The following is a 21438-nucleotide window of genomic DNA, read 5'->3' as shown; positions in this document are numbered from 1 at the left end:
CTAATGATTTCTGCTCTGTCATATGGTCACTTATGTATCGAGTGCTTCTAGGAATGACTGGGGTAGACTGAGCTGGTTACTGTTGAAGTTCCGCTCTGTATTTTGGGTAGCATTCTGATTAATGTGAAGATTTCCCTGTATGTTTATTGGCACTGAAATACATCAGTGCAATTTGTTGTAGTCCATCATTGTCTACATCTACTGATGTTACTCATCCACTAAATAAAATATTACAGCCTAATGGTGCCCTACAATGACTACAAGTGGACTTGTACCTTCTGTAGTGACAGGAGGTACACGGTGCACTTCAACACAGTAAGAACCTGTAAAGCCGCCTCACGTGTAAAACTTCCTCTAGTATTAGAATGTCTGGCCGGACTGGGACTTCTGCCAAAGCAAGGGGGAAAATTAAATCCAGGTCACACAAGTTCATTTTTACAATACAGTCTTACGAAACATACAAGGTTTAATGAAAACTCACAGGCGCTGCACATTGCTGAAAACACTATAAAATATTGCATAAACTATGACCTATGCTATCAGGCCTCTCTTTTATCATATGTTATAAAGGAACCTATAGCGTTACAGTCTTGTATATGTCCAACTACAAAAGAGGGGATAATACAATATGAAACTTTATTTCAAGCTTCCTTAATGTACAATGTAATCATGGATCATAAAGATCTGATAAATGGGTTGTCTCACCCATGTTATGTTATATAATAAGATAAACAGGATCTCCACCATCTTGAATCAGTTCTAATGTTACCCCGCTAAGTGGAGTAAACAGCTATGCTATTTCTGACTGGTTTTATGACCAATACTCTGCCTTTTTTCAAGCAATTTTCCACTCTGCGAAGATATCTAAGTTTCAGTTGGATGGCACCTAGCTACTATGATGCCACATAGACAGCAGAAGAGAACATGCGCACTCAAGGTCCTCCTCTACAAAGCCATAATGTGTAGAGGTTTTGTAGACCATGTTGCATTTACAAATCCTGCTTTGACTTAAGGTCTAATGGCTTGAACTGAGAGTATCATAGGTCTCTGTGAACTGAGAGTATCATAGGTCTCTGTGAGGTTGTTCGTTTTGGTCAGTCAACCCACAACCAAAATGGAATTTATGGCCATACGGTCCAGAAAATGAAGATGCATTATACAGTCCTATGAAAAAGTTTGGGCACCCCTATTAATCTTAATCATTTTTAGTTCTAAATATTTTGGTGTTTGCAACAGCCATTTCAGTTTGATATATCTAATAACTGATGGACACAGTAATATTTCAGGATTGAAATGAGGTTTATTGTACTAACAGAAAATGCGCAATATGCATTAAACCAAAATTTGACCGGTGCAAAAATATGGGCACCTCAACAGAAAAGTGACATTAATATTTAGTAGATCCTCCTTTTGCACAGATAACAGCCTCTAGTTGCTTCCTGTAGCTTTTAATCAGTTCCTGGATCCTGGATAAAGGTATTTTGGACCATTCCTCTTTACAAAACAATTCAAGTTCAGTTAAGTTAGATGGTCGCCGAACATGGACAGCCCGCTCTCAAATGATCTGAAAACAAAGATTGTTCAACATAGTTGTTCAGGGGAAGGATACCAAACGTTGTCTCAGAGATTTAACCTGTCAGTTTCCACTGTGAGGAACATAGTAAGGAAATGGAAGACCACAGGGAAAGTTCTTGTTAAGCCCAGAAGTGGCAGGCCAAGAAAAATATCAGAAAGGCAGAGAAGAAGAATGGTGAGAACAGTCAAGGACAATCCACAGACCACCTCCAAAGAGCTGCAGCATCATCTTGCTGCAGATGGTGTCACTGTGCATCAGTCAGCAATACAGCGCACTTTGCACAAGGAGAAGCTGTATGGGAGAGTGATGAGAAAGAAGCCGTTTCTGCACGTACGCCACAAATAGAGTTGCCTGAGGTATGCAAAAGCACATTTGGAGAAGCCAACTTCATTTTGGAAACAAAGATTGAGTTGTTTGGTTATAAAAAAAAGGCGTTATGCATGGCGTCCAAAAAGAAACAGCATTCCAAGAAAAACACATGCTACCCACTGTAAAATTTGGTGGAGGTTCCATCATGCTTTGGGGCTGTGTGGCCAATGCCGGCATCGGGAATCTTGTTAAAGTTGAGAATCGCATGGATTCCACTCAGTATCAGCAGATTCTTGAGAATAATGTTCAAGAATCAGTGACGAAGTTGAAGTTACGCCGGGGATGGATATTTCAGCAAGACAATGATCCAAAACACTGCTCCAAATCAACTCAGGCATTCATGCAGAGGAACAATTACAATGTTCTGGAATGGCCATCCCAGTCCCCAGACCTGAATATCATTGAACATCTGTGGGATGATTTGAAGCGGGCTGTCCATGCTCGGCGACCATCTAACTTAACTGAACTTGAATTGTTTGTCCAAAATACCTTTATCCAGGATCTTATTCAAAGCTACAGGAAGCGACTAGAGGCTGTTATCTTTGCAAAAGGAGGATCTACTAAATATTAATGTCACTTTTCTGTTGAGGTGCCCATACTTTTGCACCAGTCAAATTTTGGTTTAATGCATATTGCGCATTTTCTGTTAGTACAATAAACCTCATTTCAATCCTGAAATATTACTGTGTCCATCAGTTATTAGATATATTAAACTGAAATGGCTGCTGCAAACACCAAAATATTTAGAACTAAAAATGATTAAGATTAATAGGGGTGCCCAAACTTTTTCATAGGACTGTAGCTGCAGGAGGTCTTATGCTCTCTCTTACTCAGAAGCAGCATCAGGGTTTAGACAGAACATTATAGAAAACTAGTGACTTATATGGATGGAAATAAAGCACTTGAGGAGAGATAGAAACTTTCTATTCATCCCCAAAAGACTCTGAGCTGTGACATCTCTGGGCTTCAGTACCATCTAAAGACAGATGAAGCTCAGATTTCAAAGTACATATCATTTCAGAAGGGAGGAGGAAAGGCGTCCGATAAGCGCACAAAAGTATTTTTCATAAGATATATGATAAAGTTTAAATCTTCACTTTCACTACTGATTTATACAAAGTTTGTTGAAAAGTTAGCGGCCATTTGAGATTAAAATGTAACTGGTTCTCTTTAAACGATGAGTACATGTGGTTTCCATTACATGTAATATACAGAACAAAGCTACCGTATTTTTCAGACTATAAGACGCACTGGACTATAAGATTTTAGAGGAGGAAAATAGGGGAAAAAAAATTTTGAAGCAAAAAATGGTAAAATATTTAATATATGGGAGTTGTAGTTTTGCAACAGCTGCAAGGCCACATTGACAGGTGACCCTGCAGCTGTACGGGGATGCATAGAGTGGTTTTTTTTTGCGGGGCCAGAAGTACTTTTTAGTTATACCATTTTGGGGAATATCTATTGCTTAGATCACCTTGTATTGAAAAAAAAACCCAGTGGTTTATGAGATATATATATATATATATATATATATATATATATATATATATATATATATATATATATATATATATTTTTTATTTTTTTTTTATTTTTTTTTAATTTTTTTCTAGGGACAGGAGGTGATTTAGAACTTTTATTTATATTTTTAAAGCTTTTTTTTTTTATTTTTTTTACTATTTTATTCCCCCCTGGGGGCTTGAACCTGCGGTCACTTGATTGCAAGTCCCATAGACGGCAATACAACTGTATTGCCGTCTATGGGACATTCTGTATATTAGTATTACGGCTGGTCATAGACCCAGCCGCAATACTAATACAGCAGTGACAGGCCTGGGAGCCTCATTAGGCTCCCGGCTGTCACCCGAACAGGTCGGCTCCTGCGATATCGCCGCGCAGGAGCCGGCCTGCAACTCTACAGGTACGGGGCCGGTGGGGACCGGCCCCGGGGAAGAAGGGGCCACCGATACTGACCCGGCATCCGCTGTACTAGAGAGGCGGATGCCGGGGAGGGATAGACGCTGGCACAGGTGCCGGGCCTGAGACATCGCTGCGCTCCTCTGCCCTGCATGAAGCCAGCAGCGGGGGGACGGAGGAGCAGAATAGCATCACTCCTCCTGCTGATGGCTTCATGCAGGGCAGAGGAGCGCAGCGATGTCTCAGGCCCCGGCGTCTATCCCTTTCCGGCTTCCGCCTCTCTAGTACAGCGGGTGCCAGGTGCCACATTCGGACTATAAGACGCACCCTTCTTTTCCCCCCAAATTTGGGGGGAAAAAAGTGCGTCTTATAGTCCAAAAAATACGGTACTTACATGAAAGCTCATGTAATTATGCTTATCAATTAAATCATCCATTTAATGCATATCTATAAGCAGGATAAGCACCATTAGTAAAAAGAAAACAAAATGCATTTTTATTGCAGTTTATAAATATACTACTATTCTATAAAGCAAACAAAAATTGCCCTCACGGCTACAGGTTACAGCAGGTATGTGTTACTTCTATTGATCAGCTCCTTTTTCCTCACCTAGAAGCAGCTGAAGAGAAGTAAAGTTGCCCAATATCTGTAATTCTAAAGTCTATGGTAATATATTGAGTCCAATCTAAGGAAATCTGCACAGGGAAATGTGTTTTTTTTTTCTCAAAAATTCCGGCATTTTTGAAAAATCGCAGAATGTCAATTTTATCTATATAACCTATAACCTTAGCATTTTCCATATTGATATAATAGAGGCAGAAAGTCCGCAGAGGAAAACTGCAATGAAAGACGCTGGGGGCCTTATTTATTACATTAGCAGAGTCCAGCCGCCAATGTGAAACATGTGAAGCAGAAACATAATCCATCTATAACAGGGTGCTGCCAACAATCTTCCATATTTTAATCCTGCATAAAAGATGCATTCAGCCGACCAATAAGTGCTTGTATGTTAGTCGGCTGATCAGTAGCACAGACAGACAGAAGGGCATTACCTACAACAAGCATGTCTATGAGAACTACCCCAAATATTGAGCTGTGTAAAAGGCTCTTCATTGAGTTTCAGGTTTTTTTCAGAAGTAAACAAAGTAGTACCCCAGACCCTGACACTATTGAAAATATTCATAGGGCACAACCTTTTTCTGTGGGACAATATCACTTCTAAAGCAAGAAATACATTTTTGCACGGGGGGAAAAAACAAACAAACAAACCCAAAACAACAACAAAAATAAAACTCTCGAACACTAGTTGTTTTGTGACCAAATCTTAACATCTAGGGCCAGTGTCACATGTGACTATGTGATTGTTTGTAGTCCATGGAGTCGTATGCTCAAAACAATGATATTGTTAAATCATGATCAATAAAACATTAACTCAAAGATGGAAATCTACAGATATTAGCACTATGTCTGAAGTTAAGACTGCGATTTATGAAAGAATCATTGCCTTTTGGTCCTTCACTTCTATTTTGGCATCCTGAGCCCTTGCTATATGATATTTGTCGGTGATGTAAGTCTGGACAAATATTATTTAAAGAACTCAAGTTTTCTTACCAATAGAACAAAGGTACACTCTTAGAGAATGGCTCTTTGTTATTTAGTTTCTTTGCTTTTCCAATGTAAGTGCTTCTATTGATCCTATAGAACTGTTAGTAGTTCGTTTCCGATCATAAAAGAAATCATAGAAGTGAAAGAAAATCTAAGGAAGAAGTGCACAAACTGAACTATATAGGAGGGCTTGGACGGAATGGCAAGGCTCTTTACAAGATGAATAACATTTGCAAGCACTCATAGCTTGCCCTGTCAAAAATGCAATAGTTGGAAAGAGTTTATTAACAAAAGGTTAAGATTTGCTGCTGTCAGTGCTGAAGTGTAGACATGTCTGCCAGAAGGCTACACAAATCCTGTACAAACAGACATTTGCCTCCATACAGAGAGCGAGTAATAGGTTTCCCTTTCTTCACTAACAGGCATATTGCCCTATGGGTTAACAAAATAGATCACACATCCTTTATATCAGCAGACATTCACTATACATTGTCCACATTCGAGAATGTTCTGATGGCAGAGAAGGCACTACCTAAAATGGCCTGGTGAAGGCAAAATGCAATGTACCAAATGGAGATTGTTTTCTAATTCATGCATCTAAGTAGTATTACATGTATAGATACTTGTAGTGGTATTAACTAAGCAGTACTTTACTGTAAGTGCACAATAGTAGGGTCTATGAATACTGGCAGCATTAAGCAACTTCTCCCTGTGTAAAGTAGTGGATGTTAAACTAGGACAAGTCAATGCTGACCAAAATCTTGTTCCAGAGGCATGCTATACCCACACCTTACAACTCTGCCGGTGAATGCATGTGAGTCAATATATGTTGATGCTATGCTGTAAAGTAACAATGCTTTTAGAAATAGAAGTGCTTTAGTTTTGTGAAAATGCAAAGTCAATGAACAAAAGTGAAATCTAAATCACATTAATTTGTGTTATACACAGCCTTTGGAGCCTGGAAGTGATGATATTGCCCCACAGAGCCCTGATCTCATCATCATCCAGTCTGTCTGGGATTACATGAAGAGAAAGGAGGACTGGAGCAAGACTAAATGCACAGAAGATCTGGGCTTAGCTCTCCAAGATGGCGGGAACAACCTCCCTACCGAGCTCCTTTGACAACTGTCTGTAAGTGTACCTAGAAGAATTGAGCTTATTCTGAAGGCAAAGGGATGGCCACACCAAATATGGATTTAGATTTCTTTTCATTCATTTTGTTTAAAACTTTTGCACAATATTGTAAATTATAGCCATATGTATAACTTCAATAACCTATAGTTATTTATTTTAATACCATTCACAAGTTCATCTGCCTGTACCTTCTCTAGTCCTTGATATAGGTTTTCAAGTTATATAAACTAATTATATAGTACTGTCCTCTGCACACGTTTTTGTGACTTTACTACTCCCATCTCAACCAACTACTTCTATTTAGGCCACATTTTCAATTATAATGTTGGGAAAAAAATTGTTCTGCTCAGCGTCTGAAATAACAATCTTCAGAGATAAAGCACATTCATTGCCAGAGATAAAAGCAATATATTGGCTCGTCCCCAGTAGCTTTACTTTAGAGCAAATTAATTATGTAATTTTAGAAACAAAAGACTCAAATGAAAGATTATATTATAATATACCGTATTTTTCGGACTATAAGACGCACCTAGGTTTTAGAGGAGGAAAATAGGGGAAAAAAAATTTGAAGCAAAAAATGGTAAAATATTTAATATATGGGAGTTGTAACAGCTGCAAGGCCACATTGACAGGTGACCCTGCAGCTGTACGGGGATGCATAGAGCGTTTTTTTTGCGGGGCCAGAAGTAATTTTTAGTTATACCATTTTGGGGAATATCTATTGCTTAGATCACCTTGTATTGAAAAAAAAAAACCCGGTGGTTTATGACATATGATTTTCTACTTTTATATACAGTATATATTCTAGGGACAGGAGGTGATTTAGAACTTTTATTTTTCATATTTTTATTATATATTTTTAAAGGTTTTTTTTTTTTTTTTTTTTTTTTTTACTATTTTATTCCCCCCCCCCCGGGAGCTTGAACCTGCGGTCACTTGATCGCAAGTCCCATAGACGGCAATACAAGTGTATTGCCGTCTATGGGACATTCTGTCTATTAGTATTACGGCGGCTGGTCATAGAGACCAGCCGCAATACTAATATAGCCGTGACAGGCCGGGGAGCCTCATTAGGCTCCCGGCTGTCACCCGAACAGGTCGGCTCCTGCGATATCGCCGCGCAGGAGCCGGCCTGCAACTCTACAGGTACGGGGCCGGTGGGGACCGGCCCCGGGGAAGAAGAGGCCGCTGACAGACTGCAGACCCGGCATCTGCTGTACTAGAGAGGCGGATGCCGGGGAGGGATAGACGCCGGGGCCTGAGACATCGCTCCTCTGCCCTGCCTGAAGCCAGCGGCGGGGGGACGGAGGAGCGGAATAGCATCACTCCTCCCGCTGCTGGCTTCATGCAGGGCAGAGGAGCGCAGCGATGTCTCAGGCCCCGGCGTCTATCACTTGCCGGAATTCGCCTCTCTATTACGGCGGGTGCCAGGCCAGGCACATTCAGACTATAAGACGCACCCTTCTTTTCCCCCAAAATTTTGGGGAAAAAAAGTGCGTCTTATAGTCCGAAAAATACGGTATATTGTGGGGAATCGCTCAGGTAGATGCTTGTAGCAGTGCAGAAAACAGGGACACAGACGCTGGATCGCACACAGGTTCAGGCTTTATTCACATGTAGCGCATACACTGCTTTTGCAAAGCCACAGGATAAACAAAACAAAACCCTTCTCGGCTGAGAAAACTAACGTAAACGTAAGGAAACTTTTCCCTGACTATACAGGAGACTGGCGACCAGTCTCCCACCTTGGCAATAACCACGGGTGGCACAGTACCTGCTTTGGAGGTCCAGTCTGGACAGTTCAACTCTGTCTGTGTGGTTCCACACTGCTAGTCTTCACACACAGACTGTTATTAGGGCCTGATTAGTCAGCTGACCTCCCTGGTGTGAGTTTTTACCAAACACCCTTTAGCTGCCTGGCTGGAATATACTTGTCTTCCCAAACTACACCCTTCACTCTCTCACTATATATATATATATATATATATATATATATATATATATATCAGGCAGAGTGCTGTAATTACGCTATATGTCCCAGATTTTTAACTTAGGTTTGCTCCAGTGCACGTCTGGAGTAGGCCTTAGCCCCAAGTGTGGGTCATAGGTTCGTTACTGGGCGATAAAAGGCTGCTGATGCAGGGAGTTAGAGGAGGCGTCTGGGTCTGCCCTGTTGCTCTGAGTCCGGTGAGACTGTATCATGCTTATTGGTTTGTTCGTGCGTCTGTTAGCAAGTCACACATATAATTAGTTTAATTTTACTGTTTAGTTGGTTGCTCAGATGAGCAGGATTTTGTTTTGTATTTTTTTTTTTTTTTTTGCCTAGAGTTAAGGCTGTATTTTATTTTGCTCATTTTGTGTCTGAAGTCAAAGTTAATTTGCTTTCCTTTTTTTTTCTAAATAAACCTGTTTCTTGCATATTTAGTATCCCCGTCTCTGATTGGTTGGGTCTGCACAACTGCTGTTACCGAGATAACTTCCCGTCAATATATATGTTGTGAGAAGGTGACAGGCAGAGTGCTGGAGTCCCAAAATATCTCCCCCAGATTTCTAGCTTGTGTGTGGTCCAGTACGGGTCTTGAATAGCCTTCAACCCCAGATGTGGGCACTAGGCTTGTTACTGGGACATAAAAGACTGCAGAGCCTGCACTTCAGGGCAGATCCTGGGACCAAGAGGAGGCGCCTGGTTCTGTCCTGAAACACAGAGTCTGATGAGACTGTACTGAGCTACTTCTTTTTGTTCATGTGGTTGGTAGGAAGCCACACATATAATTAGTTATTTACTGTTTAGTAAGTGCTCAGACGAGCAGGGTTGTTTGCAGTTTTGCATTTAGTTAAGGCTGTATTTTATTTTGCTCACGCTGGGTTCACACCAGCGTTCGGGTCCTGAAAGGGGAAGACCCCGGGTGCAGATGTGAACAAGCCCTTATTCTGTGCCTGATGAGAAGGTTTATTTATTTTTTCTGTTCTTCCAAATAAACCTGTTTGCACCAGACATCGTGTTCCTGTCTCTGACTGGTTGGGTCTGCACCACTGTTCAATCAATATATAATCACTACAGGGGCCACTATGGGGCATATTTTATGCCAATATTTGGCATAATTGTGTGTGCAGGGTTGCGTGTATCTGCACGGTTGTGGTGGTGGGGAGGTGGGGGGGGGGGGGGCATTATTTCAGAGTACCCCCTACAAATGTTTTCCAATTTAAGCATTGTTTACATCTAATAGTACTTTATTCAATGATATGCTTGGGAAGGTTGGTCACTAGCAGGTAAACCAATAAGAATCATAGAATACAGTTTGTGGCATACAGAGCCACAGGACCAGAAATATGTCAGTGTATTAAAGCTAACAAGCAAGTTATCTACTAATAAAAAAACAAAAACAAAAAAAAAATGCAGAGTACAGGAAGATGCATTTGTGATAGACGTGGCGCCCTTTGATTAACTAGAGAACATTTAAGAGGAAATAAAGGAAATTACCACCCATCTGTACTTGAAACATCAAAGTATTTCAGCAACATAACATAAAAATAAAAAAGATGTTTCTGAAATGTCTTTGCTTTGAAGAAAATAAATATAGATTATTGTCCTATTACATTGGGCATTGTGTGCTAGGATACAACTTGAAATGGATAGACGAAGTCCCTTATAAGAGTCAGTGATCATGTTCTGATAGATCATTCGGGACCAATGTGAGTGATGATCCCTGAACATGGCTACAGAATATGTTGGTGCTATACACTGAAATAAATAAAAGTAATAATAAATTTGTGGCTGTATAGCTCTTTTGCCCTCCGGTCCATGAGAGTATGGCACCATCAACGCATACTGGGAAGCAACGCACACTGGCCAATATGCCAGGATTTGAGATTTACGGTAGTGGTGGCAATCTCTCACCTAGTAACTACTTGTATCTGGAAATCATAAAGACCCTAAATAGTAAATCAAGATCTGCTAGTATATCTCTGACAAGTCCTAAATAGATCACTGCTGCCTTAGTTCAACAATGACAAAGCTTTAATGCACAACCTTTAAAGGGGTTGGCCCAAGTTGTGACGTTAACTGCTATCCACAGGCTGATCAATGGAGGTATCCCCAGAAATCATGAGATCAAGAAAGTGAGGACCAGCTTTTCCCATCTGAATGGAGTGACAGGTCAAACATGACCACTGTTGCTCCTTTCTTTTTAAAGGGACTGTTCTAATTGGTGGAGATCCCAGTGGTAGGACCGCCACCGATCAGCATGTAATGGATAGGGAATAACTTTAAATGCTGGGGCCCCACATGGCACCAGAAATTCTTATTACTATAGTCCATTGATTTTGACATACTGACACACCATATCTTTCCCCAATGTTTCTGTGTTAGGCTGGTTGCAGACGACTGTGCTGCAACCGCCCTGCTGCGAATTAAAAACACGGGCTGCACACAGAAGACACAGGGATGCCCCAGGTACCGCCCATGCATGGGCCGTGCTTCCGCAGTTCCTTTCATTAAAATGTATAGGAGCCACGGAAGCATGGGCTGCAAAATAGAACAGGTCCTCTTCCTGTCCTATCTGATAAGTCCCGAACTGTCGGCCCACACATGGGACCGTGAAATTCACGGTTGTGTGTATGGGCCCATAGAAAAGAATAGGTCAGTGTACCATCGGTGAAATACACGGATAACACACTGAACAAGACCTCGGTCATCTGCAAGGGGCTTAACATAGTAATTTTACAGCCATCCCATGTGCTTGGGCTTGTTTTTAGAAAAAAAAAAAAATATGAATAAAAAAAAAAATCACAAGAAACTTGTCACTGGAAAAAATCATTTCATGTGAGCAATAAATAATTAAAACATCAGTTTAACACCCTGCAAACAAAAAGTACAACTTGTGTTTTCACGTGTGTGTGTGTGTGTGTGTGTGTGTGTGTGTGTGTGAGAGAAACAAGACAGTCTTATCTCAGTAGATCTCTGTCTCACCAAGGGTGCCGACACCTGATTGAGATGTTAGAAATGAAATGATTAAAAGTAGCTAACACTATACATTGCGGAAGATATGTGAACAATTCTCCACTCTCTATCACAAAAGATATGAAACATAAAATCATGCCTAAATAAGAAAAACCTAAAGAACCGGTCTAGCAAGTTTTATAATGCAATGCTGTATGTGCGATCATGTATAAGGTAATGGAAGAATACAGAAACCTCCATGAACCTGACCATGAAAAGGCCAGTCATAGCAAAAAGAATAGTAGATAAACTTTTCCATGAGACTAACAGGCGGCATTACATTTAGTAAAGATCCTAGTTCTATTTATGTATAGACACACAATACACTGCTATGACAAAAACAAAGACAGTTCAGCACATTTCTGCAAATGCCATTTTTGTGGCTGTTCATGTGTTTTCAATAATCTTGGAAGAAATATCTTTGTTTTTAATTTTATTTCTTATTTTGTGTCCCCTGATTAAAACTTTTCTTAACTTCATGTCTTCTAAAAGGCAACTTCACCATCATGGACAGATCGTCAATACTAAACTGATTCAATTACGTCATTGACCCCTTACGGATGTGGCCTATTTTGACACCAAGGCCAGGCCCTCACACGGCATAAACTCGGCAAATAAAACCGTGGCGTTCTACAGTCTCTACACATTAAACGGAATTCTAGCGAATCCCATCCACACATTGAAGGAAAATATGCACACTGTGGGCACACTGCTATATCCAAATCTGCCAAGGTTTCCCTATAGGTATCATTGAAGCAGAAAGTCCACAGAACTTTCTGTGAAAAGTGTTGCTGGAAAAACACGATGCGTTGCCACTAGAAATGAATGGAAGCACCTGTGGCGCTGACTTTGCCGGCGTCCAGCCGGCGTCACAGGTGCTTCCATTCATTTCTATGGGAGCGTGCTGTTCGGATCGGCTGATCCGAACAGTGTTCGCTCATCTCTAGTTGACACCATTGTTTTCCCCGCAGAGGAATGCGGCCCACTATGTAGGGCCTTAACCTAGAGTGCAAGGTCCTTTTGTTTTTTTAGTTTTTTCCATTCTTGCATTTTAAAATCTACAACTTTTTCATGATAGCAATACTAAATTATATACATTTTTTTTATCTTTAAACAAATAGGCAATTTTATTGCGCAAAAGTAGTTAGAGTTACCCTATACTGAGCACCATAACTTTTTCCCATCATTGTAGCTGTGTGGGAACTTGCTTTTTAACAGCATTAGTTTTTATTTTGGGTGTGACTTTTGTTTTTTTTAATGAAATCTGATGACAGAGGCAACAATACCAAATCTGGCTACTGTATTTTTATGTCAAGAAATTATTTTTTTTATTTAATACTTTTTATTTTACTTGGGCATTAAGATTTCTGATTACCTGTACTATATAATATATATAGTACAGTATATAATACTTTATCAAGTTAAAGTGACAGTAAAGTCTTATCAGTTTACCACAATGGTGACATGGAGACATTCAGAAGTCTTCCCCATGATCATATTACAGGGGCACTGATGAGAGAAAGGGGGACAAACACAAAGAGGGATTCCACATGTGCATATTCCATCATGGCTTTCCACTCCGGATTAGGCCCAAATGAATGGGCCTAGTCCGGAGGGTGCTGTCGCAAGGCAGACGCCGTGGTTGAATCAGCTGCGGAAACCGCCTGAAGAAAGGGCAGCTCGCTTCTTTTTTCTGCTAGCGGGAACAAACCGGAAAAAAAGAACAATAGCAGTCTACATAGACTTTTATTGTGAGGGGGCAGATTTTGAGGCTGATCCTGCGTCAAAATCCGCCCCCTCTTGCCCAGTGTGAACCAGTCCTTTCCAGTCAAGAGCTAGTGCCATATTCATGACATACTATCATGTCAGTCAGTCAGAACAGGCACCCTCTCCCGACATAATGTGAGGGTGTAATGGTACCATTTAATATTCTGTACTAGGTACTGGGAAGCTGGAAAAAAAAAAAAAAAAAAAAACATTTAGAATGGGGTGCAACTGGAGAAAAACTATGTTTGAGTGACTTTTTTTTTTTTCACTGAATTTCCCCATATAGTTGGGACTATCAAAGGATTATCTTATCTTATCCTTTTAGGGGATTCGTTTTTATGGTGTTCACTGTGCTGCCAAAATGGCATGTCACCTGTTTTCTATGAGTCAGTAAGATTCTGGTGATACCAAATTATATAGTGTAATGGCCGTCATCTTTAAAGACCACATTACTATTATGGCAGATGTCAGGAAGGGGTTAAAACTGGTATACAGTAATTCTCCAGGACCTTTGTAACTTGAAAATATTTTAGAAAAATACAGTAACCATATCAAAAGATTGCACATTCACTCACAAGCCTTTACTATTTTAAAGCAAGTAAAAAAAAAAGACACACAGTAATAGAAATAAAAAACTGTGAAATAAATGATAATACACAGCTATTATAAAAACCTACAGTTTTTCCCGTGTATTTGCGACAGGTGCTTATTTTCTGCTATATACTGAACTACAGGAACGACAACTAGTTAAAACTGTTGTACAGAACAAATGATCCACTTTAGACTACGTATAAAATATCCCACTTCCCGATGGTTGTCCTTTTATGACTTCTGTGATTCTTGCAATGACAAGTAACGGATTTATCTTCCATCACTGCGGCACGGCTGTCGCCATAGTCCTGATGACCTGTGGTACCATTACGCACATCACTCTTCTGCTATTTCTTCCTTTGTTACTGAGTGAACCACACTGCCATATAATAGAGTTCGACTCCAAGAAAGTGAGATATCATTATGGATGCTCAACTCTTTTCTACACTAAATTAACCATGAAACTTAACGGGGTTTTCCATCAGAACTACATTTAAATTGGTAGAGAATGAAACATTACATACCGTATATACTCGAGTATAAGCCAAATTTTTCAGCACAGTTTTTGTGCTGAAAAAGCCCCCCTCAGCTTATGCTCGAGTCAAGCAAAAAAAAAAAATATTGTGTCGCCTTCTTTTGGGTCACACATCATAGTTACATGGTGCATAGTTACATAGCACGGTTATATATATTATATATATATATATATATATATATATATATATATATATATGGCCATCAAGTTTAACCAAGTGATAGGAAACAGTATTGCTGAAAGTTAGAGTGAAGGAAATAAGTATTCTATACATTTCAATAAGCGCCAATGCTATTTTGCTCTAAAAAGGCAACTAAGGGTTTGTTGACACGGAGAAAATTGCTGCGGATTTGGGGGCAGATTTTGCCCCCGAATCCAGAGCAGATTCCTCCCAGAATCCGCCTCCCATTGTTTTCAGCATTGTTCACAGCAGGACGCGGAAAACGGAAGCGTCCTGCTTGATTTTACCACGGATTCCGCGGCTCGAAACTCCCTCCTGATCCCATTTATCCAGGCCTAATCAGGAGCGGGATGCTGCGACAGGATGGTGACACACTGCATTGGGATTCCATCGCGGCTAGACTGTGGTGAAAATGTCATCGGCAGAAAAGGAAGAGAAATTCCTCATTTTCCACCATGTGAACAGACTCTAAGGCTGACACCCCACATGGCAGAAACGCAGCATTTTGTATTGCAGATTTTGTTACAGTTTTTTGAGCCAAAGCCAAGAATGGCTACAACAGAAATGGGAAACATATAGGAAGTTCTTATACTTCTACCTTCTGCTCAATCCACTCCTGGCTTTGGCTCAATAAACTACAGCACAATCTGCAACAAAAAAAGCTGCATGTCCACAACGTGGGGCCTCAGCCTAATCCTTTTTTTTGAAGAAGTCAACTGTTGCTGTTGTGACCTGGGGTAGGCTATTCTACAGATTCACAGTCCTTACAGTGAAGAAGCATTGTCATCTTAAACCATTTTTTCTCCAGACGGTGGGAGCAGCCCCTTGTCTTTTGAGGAGATTTTAAATGGAACAGCTTTTCCCCATATTTCATGTATGGGCCATTTATACAAGTTTATTATATCTCCCCTTAGACTCTTCTCAAGATTAAACCAACACCTTTAATATCTCCTCATAACTGAGGTCCTCCATGCCCCTTATCAGTTTTGTGGTTCTTCTTTGTATTCATCAAGTTGAAAGCATTTTTTTTAAATGTCACACCCAGAGCATACTGCAATTTTGTTGTCCAGGAGATTTATAAAAATAATTATATATATATATATATATATATATATATATATATATATATATATATATAATCAGTATGGCACAACAAAATAAAATGAACTGCCCACGTCCCTGCTCTGATTCCTGATGAATACCAGCTCTGTCAATCAATAAGCAAAGAGGTAATGCAACTTCAGCGGCACTTCTTGTGTTTCGAGCAGGATTAGGAAACAAAACACAAGAACCTGAGCATCACCAGAAATGCGGGGAAGAGATGAGGTGAGTAAAGCGGCCTTTTTGTTTTGTAACACTGATCAATAAAAAAAATAAATATAGCCACCAAAAAAAAAAACACTTTAGGCTGGGGCCCCATGTTGCAAAAATGCAGCTTTTTGGCTATGGCGGAAATGCTGCGACACAAATGCTTCGTATGACATTACCTGCAAAGTGGATAGGATTCTGACCAATTCCATCTACACATGAAAGGCAGAAAGGCTAAAAATGCAGCAAGTCAGTTATACCTGCAGAAATACTGGCGTTTGCCATATAGCTATAATAGGGGCAGAAAGTGCACCAAGGAAAACTAGGCAGAATCTCAGTGAAAAAAAGCAGCGAGAAAAAGCGTGATGCATTTCCTAAGCATGATAATATAGAAATACAAATATAGAAAGAAAAAAAAAAAAAAAAAAAAAAAAGGGGGTAAGGGCTAGTTCACACGGGGCTAGGGACCGCGGCTTCCCGCTCCGGAGTAGACCCAAATAAATGGCCCTAGTCCGGAGGGTACTGTCGTGAGGCGGACGCCGTGGCTGAATCAGCCGCAGAATCCGCATGAAGAAAGGGCAGCTCGTTTCTTTTTTCCGTGAGCGGCAACAAACCGCTGGAGGTGGATTTGGCATCAAATTCTGCCCCCTCTTGCCCCGTGTGAATGATCCCTAACATGTCAGCATCTAGAAGGATACTATTTTATCAATATGGTTTATCCCATAAATTGATGGAATCTTGACAGATCAGATCCATGTAGATTTCCTCTGCAGAATCTCTCTCCAATTCTCAGTTGTCTCTGAGCTGGTTAGTGAAGACTAGCTTTTATTATGTCTCCTATAGACCGTGAATTTTGCTGGTCTTTTCTCACTCAATCAAAAGTACAATATAGGGCATTGTAGAGAACTCCTGAATCTCAGCCGGCTAGCAGTCCTTCTAGGCAGCCCAAAGCAGATTTGTCAGAGATTTCACAGTAAAGGTTCATTCAAGTTTGTTAAAAAGTTAGTGACTATTTAAATGATATAAAGAAAGAGTTTTGTGTTACAGTTGCTAGCACATGGTGTACAACTTACAGGGAGTTTGGCCTGCTGACTTTAATTACTTCCAGGTCAGGATCACTGGAGTTCAGATTATTCATGTTGGAGCGCTGGACACAGCTGGAGCTCACCGAGCTGTTTGCATTAGATGAACTGACCGACTCTGCGCTCGAATTTACACTGTTCCTCTTCTCGTCTGAAAACATAGGTTATAAAAAAAAGAATTCATGTACTGTTGACATAATAACAGTTGTCTACTTTGTTTCATTATATAGATAAAAAATCTTTCCACATTATTAATACTTTCATTCAAATGCAAAGAAAAAAGCAGTCAGGCCATGTTCACACATTCAGGATTCTATCAGGCACAGATATGGACATTCCATTTACAAGCATTGTCAGCAATATTCTGCCAGAAATGCCTGTAAATAGGATCATTTTTCTGAAAAGAATAATGAAAATCTAAATGTAAAGTAAAACCAAACCTGTATCATATGCACCTGGTAAGGTCAACTAACTGGGAAATGAGCTCCAACAAGATCTAGCACACAGCGCTGTGACGGAGAAAGACTTTTCACTCTTTGGTCATTAAAAATGTAATCCGTCTACCGAGCGCCACCATATAGGTGCTTAGGAGACTCCAGCTTACGGTCATTCATTTAGGGGAACTTTCCAGGAGAATTTGGAGCACTAAGCCACCCGAAGCTCTAATGTGCATCTGCCAGCAGGGGTGTAGTGTCCTGTTTTCACTAAAATACAATATATGCCAGGATGTACTGGTGGGTTTTTTTTTTCTTGAAGCAATTCAGGAACAGACAGGATAATAATAATAATAATAATAATAATAATAATAAATATTAGGGGCACTATTGAACCAGTTCCTGAAGATACCCTAAATCCTCCTGATTTCCCCTTTAAACTCAGTAAAAAGTGACTATGCACCAAGCATCATTGCAGACAGCCAGTAAGTTATTATTTAATTCCATATCTATGCAGGGGATCTGGTGCTCTGTATCTGAAAAAACAAAGCTCTCTCTAACTGCTATAAAGATATACAGATGTAGCAGAGTTAACCCGAACTTGTGGAATTGATTAAACTGCTGCAGCCTGATATCTTATCACAGAAGACAGCACAAAAGAAAAATAAAATAAGTTTTTCAATGACTTTGCATTGATTTTTGTTGTCCCCTTTGATAAGATAACATGCTGCAGCAGTTTAACCAACTGCACAAGTTCAGGTTAACTCTTGTGGTACACTAAATTTTGAACCTAAAACAAGATGATAAAAAAAAACAAAAAAAACAAGAGATCACCTGTTAACAACACACTAGTTGCTGTTTAATTTTGTAGAAACCTAAAATTTTACTTGGTTCTAGGAAATTATATATATATATATATATATATATATATATATATATATATATATATATATATACAGTCCTATGAAAAAGTTTGGGCACCCCTATTAATCTTAATCATTTTTAGTTCTAAATATTTTGGTGTTTGCAACAGCCATTTCAGTTTGATATATCTAATAACTGATGGACACAGTAATATTTCAGGATTGAAATGAGGTTTATTGTACTAACAGAAAATGCGCAATATGCATTAAACCAAAATTTGACCGGTGCAAAAGTATGGGCACCCTTATCATTTTATTGATTTGAATACTCCTAACTACTTTTTACTGACTTACTGAAGCACAAAATTGGTTTTGTAACCTCAGTGAGCTTTGAACTTCATAGCCAGATGTATCCAATCATGAGAAAAGGTATTTAAGGTGGCCAATTGCAAGTTGTTCTACTATTTGAATCTCCTCTGAAGAGTGGCATCATGGGCTACTCAAAACAACTCTCAAATGATCTGAAAACAAAGATTGTTCAACATAGTTGTTCAGCGGAAGGATACAAAAAGCTGTCTCAGATTTAACCTGTCAGTTTCCACTGTGAGGAACATAGTAAGAAAATGGAAGAGCACAGGGACAGTTCTTGTTAAGCCCAGAAGTGGCAGGCCAAGAAAAATATCAGAAAGGCAGAGAAGAAGAATGGTGAGAACAGTCAAGGACAATCCACAGACCACCTCCAAAGAGCTGCAGCATCATCTTGCTGCAGATGGTGTCACTGTGCATCGGTCAACTATACAGCGCACCTTGCACAAATAGAAGCTGTATGGGAGAGTGATGAGAAAGAAGCCGTTTCTGCACGTACGCCACAAATAGAGTTGCCTGAGGTATGAAAAAGCACATTTGGACAAGGCAGCTTCATTTTGGAAACAAAAATTGAGTTGTTTGGTTATAAAAAAAAGGCGTTATGCATGGCGTCCAAAAAGAAACAGCATTCCAAGAAAAACACATGCTACCCACTGTAAAATTTGGTGGAGGTTCCATCATGCTTTGGGGCTGTGTGGCCAATGCCGGCATCGGGAATCTTGTTAAAGTTGAGGGTCGCATGGATTCCACTCAGTATCAGCAGATTCTTGAGAATAATGTTCAAGAATCAGTGACGAAGTTGAAGTTACGCCGGGGATGGATATTTCAGCAAGACAATGATCCAAAACACCGCTCCAAATCCTCAGGCATTCATGCAGAGGAACAATTACAATGTTCTGGAATGGCCATCCCAGTCCCCAGACCTGAATATCATTGAACATCTGTGGGATGATTTGAAGCGGGCTGTCCATGCTCGGCGACCATCTAACTTAACTGAACTTGAATTGTTTGTCCAAAATACCTTTATCCAGGATCCAGGAACTGATTAAAAGCTACAGGAAGCAACTAGAGGCTGTTATCTTTGCAAAATGAGGATGTACTAAATATTAATGTCACTTTTCTGTTGAGGTGCCCATACTTTTGCACCGGTCAAATTTTGGTTTAATGCATATTGCGCATTTTCTGTTAGTACAATAAACCTCATTTCAATCCTGAAATATTACTGTGTCCATCAGTTATTAGATATATCAAACTGAAATGGCTGTTGCAAATACCAAAATATTTAGAACTAAAAATGATTAAGATTAATAGGGATGCCCAAACTTTTTCATAGGACTGTATATATATATCAGCAACTTGTATGGATGGAAAATGTCCCTTTATTGGAAAAAGCAGTACAGAGACCTTTCTCAAGTGCCCTGTGCGGACCGATACGTGGTGTACTGCTTTTTCCAATAAAAAGGACAATTTTCCATCCATACAAGTTCCTGGCAGACTGGATTGATTTTTCTATTAGGAACCCTTCTGCCTGGAGAGAGGTTTCTGCTGTGCAATTTATGGGATGATACCCAGATTTGCTGGTGCTGCTACAATTGTTAATGAAAAAAATATATATATACATATATATATATTTTAATTTTTAGAGACTTTTATAGTAATGACCTATTTTTAGCATTGATCTTCAGTATTGGATAGAGTAATGCAGCTTTCCTCATACACTTACATTAGAGAGAGAGAACTTGCAGTATCCACTTTAGTATACTTTCTGGTTCTTTGGGCATGTCCAGGTATTTGTGCCACAAGATAAGTAGTTTTGCAAAAAAATAATAAAAAAATAAAAATCTAATGAGGGAAAAAGTGAATTGCCCAGGAAATGTAGAGCTGAAGCTTAGGCAAACTAAGGAACACCCCCTAAGCACTTTTTCCCTCATTTACATATCACTGAATTAACTATTAACAGACAAAGGGCAATCACCTCTACAAGTTACTGGGGTTAGGCTTATATCCAATTTACTGCTAACAAACTGCCTTTAAGGCTGTATTCACACAGAGTAACGCCAGGCGTTATTTGTGTGCTTTTTGCACATAGCGCCGCATTAACGCCGCGCTATTTAGCGGTGGCGTTGCCTGGCGTTAACGCGGCGCATACGCGGAACTATGTGCAAAAAGCACACAAAAAACGCCTGGCGTTACTCCGTGTGAATGGAGACTTAGGCTGAGGCCCCACTTTATGGAAACAGCTTTTTTTGTTGCAGATTTTGCTGCGGTTTTTGAGCCAAAGCCAAGAATGGCTACATAAGGAATGGAAAATACATAGGAAGTTTCTTATACTTCTACGTTCTACTCAATCCACTCCTGCCTTTAGTTTAAAAAAAAAAAAAAAAAAAAAAAAAAAAAAGCTGCATTTCTGCAACATGGGGCCTCCGCCTAAAGGTGGCCAGCTCTTGAAATCTTTTGGTTCTCTATTGCCATAATACCCTTCAAATACTCCTTAACTTCTTCCATTACTGGGTAGCTGTAAAAACCACTACCTTTTATATAAAATTTTCATAGCCACAACAAAAACCACATGAGCGGACAGGCAAATATATTCCTCATCATTGCTGGGTCATAATGAGATATGATGTATTAAATTGAAATTCTGAATATAATTCAGTCCTTCACTGGGTATTTCTGTCCTATTCAGAGTAATGAAGAGTTAGGCAGCCTTT

General features: G+C 39.8%; 1 protein-coding gene across 2 annotated transcripts in view; it reads right to left on the bottom strand.

Moving 5' to 3' along the window:
* The window catches only part of ARHGAP26 (Rho GTPase activating protein 26), a 229047-nt gene that overhangs the window by 56103 nt on the left and 151506 nt on the right, over positions 1-21438 (bottom strand). For both annotated transcript variants that reach the window (XM_075275014.1, XM_075275015.1), the window contains exon 20: positions 17056-17215. In XM_075275014.1, the coding sequence (XP_075131115.1) occupies positions 17056-17215 (160 nt within the window). The remainder of the gene's footprint in view (positions 1-17055; positions 17216-21438) is intronic.

The sequence above is a fragment of the Leptodactylus fuscus genome, chromosome 5, assembly GCF_031893055.1.
Source record: "Leptodactylus fuscus isolate aLepFus1 chromosome 5, aLepFus1.hap2, whole genome shotgun sequence".
In the NCBI taxonomy this organism is placed as follows: domain Eukaryota; kingdom Metazoa; phylum Chordata; class Amphibia; order Anura; family Leptodactylidae; genus Leptodactylus; species Leptodactylus fuscus.
This window is presented reverse-complemented; position numbering and strand designations above follow the sequence as displayed.